The sequence below is a fragment of the Fusarium tjaetaba genome (assembly GCF_013396195.1).
Source record: "Fusarium tjaetaba strain NRRL 66243 chromosome Unknown NRRL66243_c0000123, whole genome shotgun sequence".
Classification (NCBI taxonomy): Eukaryota; Fungi; Ascomycota; class Sordariomycetes; order Hypocreales; family Nectriaceae; genus Fusarium; species Fusarium tjaetaba.
In genome coordinates this window covers 51476-65455 of record NW_023501319.1, presented here as the reverse complement: position 1 = coordinate 65455, position 13980 = coordinate 51476, and the positions used below count along the sequence as shown (strand labels likewise).

General features: G+C 48.9%; 5 protein-coding genes across 5 annotated transcripts; 2 read left to right on the top strand and 3 right to left on the bottom strand.

Moving 5' to 3' along the window:
• Nucleotides 1-496: 496 nt before the first annotated feature.
• On the top strand, nucleotides 497-1891 carry FTJAE_6331 (uncharacterized protein; the record flags this gene model as incomplete). The annotated part of the gene is made up of 3 exons (XM_037352932.1): nucleotides 497-647; nucleotides 696-829; nucleotides 881-1891. 3 exons carry the CDS (start codon nucleotides 497-499, stop codon nucleotides 1889-1891), a joined length of 1296 nt encoding a protein of 431 aa, XP_037206544.1.
• An 817-nt stretch (nucleotides 1892-2708) lies between these two features.
• FTJAE_6330 (uncharacterized protein) lies at nucleotides 2709-4137 on the bottom strand (the record flags this gene model as incomplete). Its single annotated transcript, XM_037352931.1, has 3 exons — nucleotides 2709-3206; nucleotides 3260-3722; nucleotides 3782-4137. The coding sequence occupies 3 exons, from the start codon at nucleotides 4135-4137 to the stop codon at nucleotides 2709-2711; spliced, it is 1317 nt and encodes a 438-aa protein (XP_037206543.1).
• A 2916-nt stretch (nucleotides 4138-7053) lies between these two features.
• Nucleotides 7054-9294, bottom strand: FTJAE_6329 (STB5-SIN3 binding protein; the record flags this gene model as incomplete). The annotated part of the gene is made up of 1 exon (XM_037352929.1): nucleotides 7054-9294. The coding sequence occupies one exon, from the start codon at nucleotides 9292-9294 to the stop codon at nucleotides 7054-7056; it is 2241 nt and encodes a 746-aa protein (XP_037206542.1).
• A 900-nt stretch (nucleotides 9295-10194) lies between these two features.
• On the top strand, nucleotides 10195-11765 carry FTJAE_6328 (thiol-specific monooxygenase; the record flags this gene model as incomplete). The annotated part of the gene is made up of 3 exons (XM_037352928.1): nucleotides 10195-10271; nucleotides 10325-10913; nucleotides 10962-11765. 3 exons carry the CDS (start codon nucleotides 10195-10197, stop codon nucleotides 11763-11765), a joined length of 1470 nt encoding a protein of 489 aa, XP_037206541.1.
• Nucleotides 11766-12124: 359 nt separating this feature from the next.
• FTJAE_6327 (DNA repair RAD50) lies at nucleotides 12125-13945 on the bottom strand (the record flags this gene model as incomplete). Its single annotated transcript, XM_037352927.1, has 1 exon — nucleotides 12125-13945. One exon carries the CDS (start codon nucleotides 13943-13945, stop codon nucleotides 12125-12127), a length of 1821 nt encoding a protein of 606 aa, XP_037206540.1.
• Nucleotides 13946-13980: the final 35 nt, after the last annotated feature.

Here is a 13980-nt window from a genome sequence, read left to right as displayed (position 1 = left end):
AGCCCCACGTGAATCCCTGGGGGAGGAGACTGGGGTCACTTGCTATATGAAGAGGATGATTCAATATGTGATAGTTGTTGTGGTGAGTCGAAGGAGAGAGGCTTGTTTAGCAGTTGCACATGCAGATTGTAATTAAAGTGAAGCTGTTGTCAAAGCGTAGCCAAAATCTACTCTCGTTTAATTGGTCTTCATTAAGAGAGCGAGACCGGTCCCCTTTAAAGCAAAGCCTCGGTATCGCCCTTATCGATAGCGATAATGCAACTGTCTCTCTCTCTTATCTAAGCTCGGATCGTTCCGTCACCGTTGAATCCGCAAACGACATCAACCTTCCAACACAACGAGCATTTTTGTCTTTCACCCGTGGAATATCCTTGCTATTGGATGAGCTCATAACTCTCCTTGACCTTTGAAGCTTTTAGTCGCGTTGAAAGTGACTCTCGGTCTTCATCATAACTTCTATATCTGATTCAAAACCCCATGGGCATAGTCCCCAGCCATGGCGGAAGCTGATAACGAGCATGTCTCCCCCTTTGCACCACTCATGGTTGAGCTGGCTCGTATGAGGAACAGAACACTCAAGACCGTGGTCGATGATGTAGATCAAGTCATTGACCTTCTTACTAATGCTCGCGAGAAGATTGCTCAAGGTGAGCTGGCCTTCTTCTGATACCACCAACATCTAACCACTGTAATAGAGCAAGACGCGAACCGAACTGGCATAGCCATGACGACGCTACAAAATCCAGTCAAAGCCCGCCTCGAACGAATCAATGTTGACCTAAAGGATATTACCAAGGCGCAGAAGTCCTTCGGAAAGGCCCTCGATAAGGTTTGTCTATAAGCTCTACCTTTTGACGGTAACGCCATCTGACCGATACAGGCTCTTCCCCACCGAGAACTCCCTATGGAGACCGATGCCATGGCGGACCACCCGCGACTCATCAACCGTGCGATAGCCATGCATCTTCTTCGCGAAGGTCAATTTTCTGTCGCCTCGACGTTTCTCAAAGAAGCTACAGACCACCCTCCTGGCCGCGAAGTGCACACCATTTCACAAACAGACGAGGATGGCGACGATGATATGGATAGCGAGGATGACTTAGAAGATGAAATGGCGGGTCTACACTCAGAACATTTGCAAAACAAGTTTGCAGAAATGTATAGCATCCTTTCTCAGCTCAAGGACCATAATCTCCTACCCGCCATCAACTGGGCCCATGCAAACGGCGTCCATCTTGAGGCCAGGGGAAGCACACTCGAGTTTGAGCTTATCAAGCTCCAATATGTCTGGCTATTCAAAGGCCCTTCTGTTAACGGTCTCCCCGACGAACCCGCGACTAACGGCCTAGGAGGAGCGATTAACTATGCTCGCCAGAACTTCCCTCGTTTCCAGAACCGTCATTTGCTAGAGATACAACAGCTCTCCAGCGCTGTGGTCTTCGCCCCTAACCTGGCCAAATCTCCTTACAGCCATATATTCGAGACAGATTCAGCGTTCGAGGACGTAGCCATGTCGTTCACTCGCGAATTCTGTTCACTGCTTGGCCTATCGGCGGAGTCACCCCTCTATATCGCCGTCACAGCAGGCTCCATCGCTCTTCCGCGTCTCATCAAATACACGACTTATATGCGGGAGAAGAAGACAGAATGGACGACAGAGAACGAACTTGCCTTTGCGACACCTCTGCCTGAGTTTATGGTTTATCATCCCATCTTTGTCTGCCCCGTAAGCAAAGAGCAGACCACCCAAGACAATCCTCCCATGATGCTCAGTTGCGGTCACGTTCTCTGCCGTGAATCTCTCAACAACATAGCGAAAGCAACACGGTACAAGTGTCCCTACTGCCCGACAGAAGGCCACCTTAAGGATGCCATTCAGATCAGACTATAAGATACTCTCCATTGCTACATGCATGATCATGTTTACGTATCACAGCGCACTGCTACATTGGGCAAGATGGATTGGCGTTTATTTGAATTGAATGAGCCAAGCAAGGACCCTGCTTCGGCTTTGGTTCAAAATCAAGAATGGAAAGCGGGCGTTTTGGCATTTTGTTTCAGGATTGTACCTGTTGGGATATTTCCCTTGCCTCTTAGACAGAAACGTCGATCTTTTCTCCAGCATAAGCTGTGAAACATGCAACGTTCTAGCTGCACTATTGTCTCGCATTATGTATGCTTCACAGAGTTGAAACCAGTGAGTGTATTGAGTCAGAGTCCTGATGGTTTCATGACGTGATTCATAGAATGGAGAGTCTCAAAGACCACACGAGCACGGGCCATTTTGCATATGCCTGATTTCACTATTCAATTCCTAGTTATCAGATTATCTGATCATGAGAACCCACAATCCAATTGATCAGGGGACAAAGTAAAAGTAACAAAAGAACTATGTATCAGCTCCTGGATCTCATTCCATGTGGTGGAGCATTGAACGCCTAATATGGTTGGGTCTAACATAGGAAACAAAAAACAACCAAAGTAAATAGAATAAAAAAGTCCAAGCAAGTTTCCGACACCATGGGATATCACTTCGTCGCCTTCTGTTCACGCCGCACCCGTTTGGTCACCGTCCATCCTGAGCCTGCCCTTTGTGACTGGTGCCATAGAAAAGGGAAAATTTTTTGTATCCTTTCGTAAATTCGTGTCTTTGTACAATGATGCCTCCGAAATATTGTTTTCGGAGAATCATGACTTGCGAGGGCCGCTTAATCAATGGTCATTCGGCTGGGAATTTGCGGCTTGACATCCTGCATGTTGATTGAGTTGATGTCAGGCTTCTCCTCGATCTTGCGCTTTCGAGACAAAGACTGCAGATGGGGCTTCAGGCCCTTGCCAAAGTTTCGCATGCACATGATGGCGTTGGTAATGGTGAGAAGGATGAGAAGAATGGTGATGACAGCAAATGCGGTTAATGATCGACGAACGGCTTCGTAGTTTTGTCGGTGTCCAGGCTGATAGATTCGTACAAGCTTGAAGATGAAATAGCTGAGACCTCCGAGATAGAGGATGATGATGCAGACCATGCCAATCTTGTTCTCTCTTCGGGTGAAGAAAGCGGCAGCGAGCAGGATGAGAATGGTAATGGGGATGGTGACGATGGTTAGGGCGAATTCAGGGTCATCCTTGTCGGCAACAACGACAACGAATTGAACGATGAAGCCGAGGAAGAAGAAAAAATCGAACTTGAGCAGAGCGATGTAAATCTGGTCCGAGTTAGGTATTAATCAGGGAATGTATGGGTAACGGTGCAGCATACCTGATAGTGAAGGAATCGCTTCTTCATACGATAATCAGCACCAATGTTCTTGAGAATATCCCAGGCATACTCCTGGTAAATCTTCCACGAAAGGAAGCCCATAACGAGGGTAGCAAGGGCGATGATGGCTGGGATAGCCACCAGATAAGGCTTCACATCGTGCCAAAGCTCGGCAGCAGTCATGCCACGCTTGAGAGCATTGTTCTGCTCGAGAATATCGAAGGCTTCGGAAATTTGATCGACCTGGATAGTCGTGTAGACCATAAGGGCCAGGTTAGAGAAGCAGACACCAATGACTTGAATGGTGTTCTTTTGTCGGAGAGCATCCCAGACGACGACGAGAGTGTAAAGGAAACCGAAGATGAAAAGCGTCAAGAAAGTCGGGATAGTCTTGTACTGGGATTGAACTTGGGGAGCGCTGATATGGGTGCCAAGGTTGACCTGGAACTTGCCGAACACATAGCTAGATAAGGGGTCAGCAAGAGGCACAGATGCCGCAAGACACGGACGGAGATGACGTACGCCTCAAAGCAAATGCACAGAATAGCCTGGAGAAGAGAGACGGCCATGAAGGAAGCAGGCCATCTGCTCTTCATAAAATCGATCTTGCCGTTCTTCATACTTTGCGCGGGAACCGAAGGGGTGAGACCTTCTCTATAGGCGAAGCCCTGGTTGTATGCGGGATCAACTGCAGCGTCGGCAAAGTTGGGCTGGGCGAAGGCGGCAGGCTGAGGAATAGGCTGTGGAGACGGAACTGGAGAGGGAGCGTAACTGTTGTCTCCGTAGGAGTTGTTGTATGAATGACCTCCGTATCCGAAGCCGGTGTCAGCTCCAAGGAGCGATTTGCGAGATTCTAGCCGGGTAGCCACGGTGGACATGGAATGACTCCGACCGGGAGTCACGGGGAAATGTTCGAAGTGATGGAAATACTCGTCGATATCGCTCGACGGACGATGATAAAGAGTTGCTGTTGTTGATGGAAGAAAATTCGACTGCGACAGACAGTAAGACGCGGTGGTTCGGTCGGGGCGGTCGTGTCTATATTAAGGTACAGGGTTGCTTTGCTCACGCGGATGGCCACGGGTACCGAGGTGGACAAGTACAGTACAGTAGTCGACTAAGGTTATACGAAAATTGGACAGAAAAAGGAGTCGCGCGATGAAGAAAAGCGTAAGAGAAGCGAGAGACGGAGTCGCGATCACGAGGGATTTGTTGTCGAGTTAATTGGTGGCTGTAAAGCGGCCTGACCAAGGAAATAATGGATATTGTTGTTGAGAAGAGAGAAATGAGATGAAAGGAAAAAGAAGAAGAGCCCAAGCGTTTGTAGTAAAAGGATGTCAGCTTAGTTTAGTCAAGAGAGAGGCAGAACAGATGGATGGGAGTGAGTTCCCTGACCTCCATAAGATTGGGTCGCTGAAACAGCCCAAGCAGGGGGTGGGCAACCACGGGCAGAGAAAGCCTGGGGCGGGCGAACGAACCCAGCTAGAGCCCGAGCAGGTAAGGTCAGCCAGATGGAAGCCAAGCCCAGGGTGGCAGAGCACAGGACTCCAGGGGTTCAGGCGTTCTTTTTTCGCCTAGGTACTCTTTTCTGGGGTGCCCAGCCCGTAGCGATAACTGATGGAACTCCACTGGCAGTGAGGTGGAGTGCCCTGCCCTGGACTTTTTGTCGCTACCAGATCCTGAATTGGAGGTGGGTTCCTTGATTTCTGGAGACAGGATTTGGCCAGAGTGGAAGGTTTTGCTGCAACTAGCATGTCTCAGACTATGTTGCTACTGTTTACGTCGGATGAGGCAGTCTTGTCTTGTCTTGTATAGTCTTGCGACAATTTTACTATCATGAATTCCGATTTTAGATGCTATGACGCATACGGCCAAGAGCGACGTGCTCGAACACCTCATGCAGTCCTTCGTGTTACGATCCACGGACTAACTGATCTTTACTGCACATTTGACGGGTGGAGTCTAAAATGATTTGGATGGAACCGTAAAGACGGGACGCAGCATCCCGCCTCCAACGGCGGATTGCCTTAGCTTTCCACTAACGTTGGGAACTGTTAACTGACTGGATTGTGGTGGATGAACTCAATCAGCCTTGGGAGGGATCCCATATCCACCACACACATACTTGCAGAACTGCCGGAGTCAACAAGGGCGGTGCTGGCCATTCACTGGAGACGGTGTCTCTGAATTTGATTGATATGCCGGTATCAGAATAAAAGATCACATCATCGTACTCCTCCTCCTTGCCATCCATCGGTATGACATAACTAATAAACAGGGCTGGGCTATGTTGATGAGGGAACGAATGCAGATTGAAATGGAGGACTGCGGCAGTGCAGTCATGCATAGTCCCCACTGTTAGTGCACATCCCAGCCATCCACTGAAATGCCACATAAACTCACAAGTTAGCGTAACAATTAATACTCTGCACCATGCAATGGAAATGTCCGTTGGACTCAGCCCATCCGTATAGCCACCTCACCATCCGCTCTGATCAATCACAAGTGAATAAGGATCACAGGTCTCTCTCTGCCATCCATCCATCCATCTTGATTTAAGGTTACGGGCCCTCTGAATTGGGATAACGTGATAAAATGAGGCCACTACCTTATTATGCATGCACTGCACCCATTGTAGGGACAAATGTATTACTCAGTTTCTGAATAAAACAAATAAATTAAAGAAACGGTAATTAAGTGGCGGGTGATCGTCTAGTGTATCTGATCATGAATCTGATTTACTACCACTAGCCGTATTTTCCTGCCTTTTATTAGCTGTCTATCAAATTCCCTGCCATTCCACGATATGCAGCCCTACCAAGGCCATCGTCAATCAATATTCAGCCACTGTCAAACCATCATTTCCTTCATTCCCTAGTTACAGCGCAATTATATTGACCACAGTCAACTTGTGCTTCACTGTATCGCTATAATTATCACCTCACTCATGGTCGCTGACCGTATGGCAAAAGCCAAGGATATCTCGTGTTCCTGGCATAAGACATTGCAGTGGTAATCTCTACCGATCCACAGAGGAGAGTTCCATAAATAAACCTGCAGTCGGTCCATTGAATATAAATATAGTACGTACATCCATCCAATCCTTTTTTGGGGCAATCAGAGAATTGCTACAGACGCATGTCAGCGGAGGAAAACCCACTTCCATGTTAATTGAAGCGTCGTCATCACCCAAGTATAGACAGATAGACAAATGTGCAATTCTCACACAGAGTAATAATAGATCACATACAAGAATGCATTTCTCTTGTATTGGCTATCTCAGAATTCCTATAAGCCAAGCTTTTTCAATGGTGTGAACTCAAGTTCCAAATCAGCATAGCTGGAGGGTCTGTCTGGTAGGGCTGGCAGAGCCTCCAGCTAAACTCTGTCCCCAGCCGTTGAGGCCCGCAAGCAGACCTAAAATCGAGGCTGTGTCGCCGTTGGAATGCTATGCATTTGATTCAGTTAATTGAATTTGGGCATCGTTAATCTTCAACGGCCGGAAACCTTGTCCGTTCGCCTACGTAAATATTGATCATGTATAATCCACCAGTCATGATATCGTCAGGGTCTGAGGTTACTCCACGCCAATCCATGGCATGAAGGGACATATGGATTACAATACTACTCCGTACTCTTGAAGAAAATTCTAAATATAAGTTTCGAATCACCTTGAATCGAATATACTTCCTCCGAAAAATGCTCGCATTGTATCCTGTGTTTGTACTGGATACGTGCACAAAAATTAGGTATCTATCGGTATATCGGGAGAGATACATGTATTCAACTCTCGCTTAAAGGAAATCAAGATCCCATGAACCCCATCCATATCCCAGCACCGCCTCTTCATTAACTCCCCCAATACTTGAATCTGTTCCATTGAGCCACAGTGCATTGGTCGACGACTGTTGCGTGGCTCCGATCTGCCCTATTCTTTCAATTTCTTGAGTCTCTTGTGCATACTCGATCGACTGGAAGCATGTCGCTTTACCCAAGAACTGATGTAGCAGCCCTGTAAAACTAGCGATGCACTGCTTGACGAGCTCTTCTATAGTCTCGCCATAGTACGCAGTGGCCATACCCCCTTGTCCCGTCAACACGCCAGCAAACTGCTGCATGATGCGAGCTGCTTCTTGTGCCACTGTCCATCCCTCCGGAAATGCTTCGAGAAGCGTGATTAGTAGCACGACTTCCTCCCGGGCCGATGATGATGCTCCATCAGCCCTATACGATGCTACGAAATCATGCATTAACAATAGACAAACTGGCAATAACCGACTCAGCGATACTCTGTTTAGGGGCAGTTGCCGTTGTTGAAGGAGCGCCGAGTTGGCTTGGAGTTGCTTCTGAGCAAACTCAAGCTGCTCCTGGCGAGTGACAGCTGCTGCAGAGCTGTTGAAGTGGTTCGGAAAGTAGAGAAGAATTAACAAGTGGTAATACTGAGCACTCAGCCAGGTGATGCTGCTGTGGATAGGCAGATTATCTGCTTCCATGGGCGACATAAGGCACCCGTTACTGTACCAGTCCTCGATTTCAGACCTCAGACTATTCAGTACCGTGCGCCTATCTGCGGGAGCCAGGCGTGCGGTTTCAGAGTTTTGTTGTAGGTGTACTGCGTGAAGAATCCGATATTCGAGTTGCCGAAGCTGAATGACATGCCGACTGGTCTGTAAATTCCGAGCATACACAGCTCGATCAGGACTGGCAAATTCTTCCACCGTCAGTCCCGGAAGCGGCACATTGGCATGCTCATCTGTAAAAGCGGCTGGTAATCCTTGGGACGCCGACATCATACGGTCAAGGACGAAGATACTCCAGTAAAGTCGATGTCTGAGCTCAGTTTCCACGGCCGTACGTGGCTGTTCGTCTGGTCTAGTCAGACCGATGACCATAGCTTGTCGTGCCGCAATACCAACGATGAAGTAGGCTGAGGTTGCTGCTGGATCAAACAGAGAGTACAACCCCAGCAAGATAAGAATCTGTACAGACTCGATGCTTTCGTTAGAGAGGCACTCTTGTATGATGTCTGGGTATACCACATCAAACCGACGTGCTGTATCACTAGGGATCTGCCCAGCCCGTACCAGCGACGTACACCCGATGGCCATGACGAGATACAAAAGTGTCATGGGGGGATCCTGATCGGCTGGAGACGCATCCCCCAGAAGTTCAAGATCTCGCCGTATTCGAGTTTGATCGACAAATGGATATGCCCTATTGACGTGGCGAAAGAAGGCATCGACAAAGCGACTGGGGGCTATGTCAGGAGGAAGGGCTTGTCTTGCAATCAACCTTCGTTTCGTAATTGATCCATCCGTTGACTCTCCATAAGACAAGCGACTGCTCGTGGTTCGCACACTACCAGGATCCCTTTCCTCGAGGCGCATATCGTCACTCTGTCGTCCAGTTGAAGGGTGGTCTTGTCCCCGTATAGAGGGAAGAGAGCCTATGGTCTCTAAAGGAGAAGCCATCTGACCTGGCACTCGCGATAGTGGTGACGATACTGTCCCGGAAGTTGTGATAGTCCCAAAACCGCTCCGTGGCCCATGACCGAGTGCAATACCCAGGTCGGATCCTGTCTCGATGCCTTCTATCACATCTTGTCGGCCTGGCGGAAGGATGGCCTGTTCAATGTATTGGCTCAGCCATTGTACTCGAGATCGCAACTGATGGACTTGCGCCTCGGTATTGGCAACAGGGTTAGTATAGGAACACCTCTGACCAGCGCTGGCACATAGAGAGCAGACGGGAAATGTGCGGCTGCACTTCTTTTTGAAGCTGCGACACCTGTCACAGGCCGGGGCTATGGGTCTCCCAGTTGCACTCCGGCCCGCGACGACCGTTTGAGATTGCTTTTGCTGATCCTGCCGCCGAGCCTGCGCCTCTGCCTGGGCTGCATCATGCTGCTGTAGCCGCTGGTCAGGAGATACGGGTGGTGAAGCGGACCGGGCCCGACCGACGTCCCTCGGGGATGGAGACACCCTGCGGAGGCGGAAACGGTGGATCGAAGCCTTCATATCAGATGCAGATGCCATTTTGGGCTATGGGCGTCGTCAAGAGTAGCGAGTGGCATGGCAATAAATGGAAAGGCCCCAGTAGGCCAGACGAGAGCGTTATCAATACACGATTGATATCGCGACTGGGTAAGAATGTATGTAGAGGTTTTGAGATATCATGTCATTTACAAAAAGTAGAGCATCGAGGAATAAAAAACTATTCAATCACCTCATTCGCTGGTAAGATGAGTCTTCAGAACAGCAGATAAAGATACGCCATCGTGCCTATTGTTGATGGATGTTGATGGAGGTGGACCAAATTGCGTGCTTGCACGAGATTGAGGTGCTATTCCTTCAATGGGCAGGGTACACTTACGTTAGTGAAGAATTCGCGGAGCCGCAGGGACAAAAGTCTAATCGACCCTGATGAGTTACAAGCGTAAATACAGAGATATCAGAAACTGTGATATGAAGGCGTCGCAGTTTCACAGATTGAATCAAGTCGAATTGTCTCATTAGATAGACATGTCTCAACGGGTCAGACTGGCAGCGCCGGGTCCTCCGATGCCCGGAGTCGGGATCGCGCGGAGGCCGACCGGGATTACCTAAAGAGGCAATCATACTCACAGAGACAATCATTCGACAGCGCCGAGCGGATGAGGCTATTGTGCGGGATCCATCGGCAGCGTCTTTTATCATTAATCGAATGAGACGAGGAGCCGTTCATGAGAAGAGCATTGGGCCGCAGAGAGTATTTATATGTTACCTTGCTCATCCCACCTCGTTATCGAATGCTTACATCCCACTGTTGCCAGAGTTTGTTTCATGTAATTACTCACATTGTTACATCACTGTGACTTAGACGTATGTGTGTCTCATCATCAGTAAAGCCATATCTGGGTCTATCATCGAAAACGATCACTTTGAGGTTGAGAAAGAATGGCGTTGGCAGATAAACTAGACGTTCGTCGCATCGCCATCATTGGTGCTGGCCCAAGTGGCCTCGCAGCTGCCAGGTAATTACTGATACCAATTACAAACTCAATCTGGTCACTGACTCTTACTCTAGATACCTTCTCGCAGAGAAGAAATTCTCCAAAATCCGAGTCTTCGAGCAACGTGCCACACCAGGAGGTGTTTGGAACTATACACCTCTGGCCCGAGAACAAGGCTTTTCAGTTCCAAGAACCCAGCCTAGTTTCACGCCAGATCAAGCCCTATGGCCCAACGACAATGGTGATGTTGAGTTTATGTCACCCATTTACGACCTTCTTGAGACGAACATTCCTCATTCTCTCATGAGATACTCTGATAAGGAGTTTCCTCAAGGCTCGTCACTGTTCCCCCGACATAGCGTTGTGCTACAGTATCTGAAGGAATATGCCCAGGAACTCAACCCTCACATCTCATATCAGACACAGGTGTTGAATATTGAGAAACCTGGTCCAAGCCGTTCTCAACACTGGACGGTTGAGGTACTTGATCTCAAAGCCAATAAGGTCATAAAAGATGAGTATGACGCCGTTGTAGTGGCGAGTGGGCACTATAATGATCCATTTATCCCCGATATTCCTGGGCTCGTCGAGTTTGACAAGGCATACCCAGGGGCTATATCACATTCCAAGTTCTATCGACGCCCCAATGACTTCAAGGATAAGGTAAGGATGGTTGTTGCCCCAACACAACGTTGACTAACAATTGCCCAGAAAGTCATTGTTGTCGGAAACTCTGCCTCTGGAGTCGACGTGAGCGCACAACTCTCTACTGTTGCAAAGCAGCCCATCTTTGTCTCTGAAAAGGAGAAGCCCACCGTGATCCCACCCGCCAAAGAGCCATGGGCCGCGGGCGTTCCCGAGATTGTCGAGTTTCTCCCTTCTCAACGTGGTGTTCGCCTTGCCAACGACCAGATCGAGAACGACATTGATGCTGTCATATTCTGCACCGGTTTCCACTACTCGTACCCCTTCCTAAAGTCTCTTGACCCAACTGTCGTTGTACCCAGTGGAGGTCATGCAGCACATCTCTGGGAGCAAATCCTCTACACCGCGGATCCTACTTTGTCATTTCTTAGTGTTCCGCAGCGAATTGTCCCATTCCCCATTGCTGAAGCCCAGAGTGCAATAATTGCTCGCATCTGGTCTGGGCGCCTGAACCCCCCTTCAGAAGCTGCCATGGAAGCATGGGTACGGGAGCAGCACGAAAAGAAAGGAGAAGGCAAGGCAATCCATGTCATGGCGTTCCCAGAAGATGTCGACTACATCAACCGTTTGTACGAACTGAGCAAAGCTGCGACCAAGGCCCCCGAGCTCGGCCTCGAGAATGATGGCGAGGGCAAGAGACCGCCTTACTGGGGACTTGATAAGCGATGGGTGAGGGAGAGAGTACCTAAAATCAAGTTGGCGAGCAGAGCAGCGGGTGATAAGAGACATGAACTGAGGACATTGGAAGATCTCGGATTTGATTATGAAGAATGGAGGAGGACGGTCGAAGAGGGGGAGAAGTTATTTTAGACTTGATTCCATGAATTCCCCTTTACTACCTTAATTGACAATCGTTTGGAATAGTCTAAGCCTGTCTCAAGTCGCCATGGAAATAGTTCTTATCAATTCCTCAAATCATAGACTGGCCACTTTAATGATATAATTTGAAGCCCTTGCAACATTAAATAACTCAATACAATTCACATATACACACCCCGTACTTGGGGCAATATTTCTCAAAATGAATTCATTAACAGCAGTCTAATTAGAAACGCTCGTATGTTTTATATCCTATAATAAATGCTCATATACCAAAAACAGTTTCGTTTCATGACTGCGGGTATGTTGAAATATCCTTAATAACACAAGAACAAGATGAGACGCCATTTTTAGTTGTCCGTCGTCTTTTCGTTACCTGTCGTGATACCCTCCGCAGCATCAACCTCCTCCTTCTCGTCATCGCGTTGCTTCAGTGATTTGAGACCTGTCTTGTGCTCCTTATGCTCCTTACTGAGGTTGACTTGCTTGATCATCAGGCTGATGATGAGCGAAAGGCCTGCAAAGCATGCATAGACGATGTACATTGTTTGCAGACTCTTCCAATATGCTGTCTTGGCGACCCTGCCATCGTGGCCCGTCAGGGAGCCAACGAGCTCGACGCTGCCCGCTGCATTGGAACCTGAGAGTCGATCTGCGAGTTCCGAGCCGAGTTCTTCCTTTAGTCTAGGGTACTGGCTCTCCATCTTGTTGTTGAAAATGACACCTCCTACCACAACGGAGATCGATGTGCCCAATTGACGAATGAAGGAGAAGCATGAGGTTGCAGAACCAATGTCTCGAGGCTCAACATTTGTCTGAAGCGCAATCAGGGGAGCCTGGAAGTTAGGACCAATACCGATACCGGCGATGATCTGGAAAATGATGATCTTTGCCCAGTTGGCGCGCGGTTCCAAGTTGATAAAAAGGCCGAAGCCAATGACGGTAATTATCAAGCCCAAAACGATAACGAGCTTGTAGTTACCTGTCTTCTTGATGTAGATTCCAGCCCCAGCCGACACAAACGACAGGGAGAGCACATATGGAAGCAGATAAACACCAGAGAGCAACGAAGAAGCTCCGAGGACTCCCTGGTAGTAGAGTGGAAGCCAGTAACTGCCTGACATGAAGACAAATGCATGAGTGAAGCCGACTCCATAAGATGCAACACTGTTTTGTGTGTGAAAGAGGCGAATAGGAAGGACGGGAAACTTGGCGACTTTCCACTCGTATACGAGGAAGAGACCAACGACGAAGATGCCAAAGACGAGGAGACAAATTGTCGTAGCAGAGTCCCAGGGGAAAGAAACACCACCAAGCTCAAGTCCGAGCAACCACATAATGGTGCCGCCAATGATGAGAACACTGCCAGGCCAGTCCAACGCCATTAGACCCTCTTTCACTGGTGTTTGTGGGTTGTGGAGCTTCAGGACGAAGACAAGGATAACGATGGCAACGGCTGAGATGGGAAGGTTGATGTAGAAACACCATCGCCAGGTGACCTGGCTCGTGAATACACCGCCGAGAATAGGGCCAACCGCAGATGCTAAAGCCCAAACCATACCCAAAATACCAAAGTACATTCCACGGTTTCGCATCGAGAAAAGGTCGCTAATGGCGATATTCGGTAGAACGATGAGACCACCTCCACCAATGCCTTGAATGGCTCGCGAAGCGATGAGCATTGGCATGTCATTGCTGACAGCACACAGCAGAGATCCAATCCAGAAAATAACAGCCGCAGCAAGAAGAACAGGCTTGCGACCAAAGATATCCGAGATCTTGCCCCATGTCGGCACGAATGCGGCGTTGCCCAACAGATATGCACTTCCTATCCAGATGTAACCCTGACTTGAGTGAAACTCGTTGGCAATAGTAGGAACAGCTGTGGTAATAATGGTCGTATCCAAAGCGGCAAGGAAGAGCGCAAGACATAGAGCGCCAACTACCAAGATTGTCTCCGACTTGGTCCGTCCGGCCTCGGGGTCACCGGCCTCAGGTGCCCCGGGAGCTGGGTTACTGCCGGTCGGTGTCGTCTCCGCTCCTTCGGAAGTTGGCTCGGCGGCTGGAGGGTCTTGGGAGTGTCCATCCGCTGCATAGGCTCCATCTCGTTCAACATCAAGAGTACTATCTGAGCTCGTCCTCCGCTCTGGTGTTGGTGGTGAAGCGGCCATTGTTGCGCAAGAAAGCCCAAAAGGCTAGATGAAAA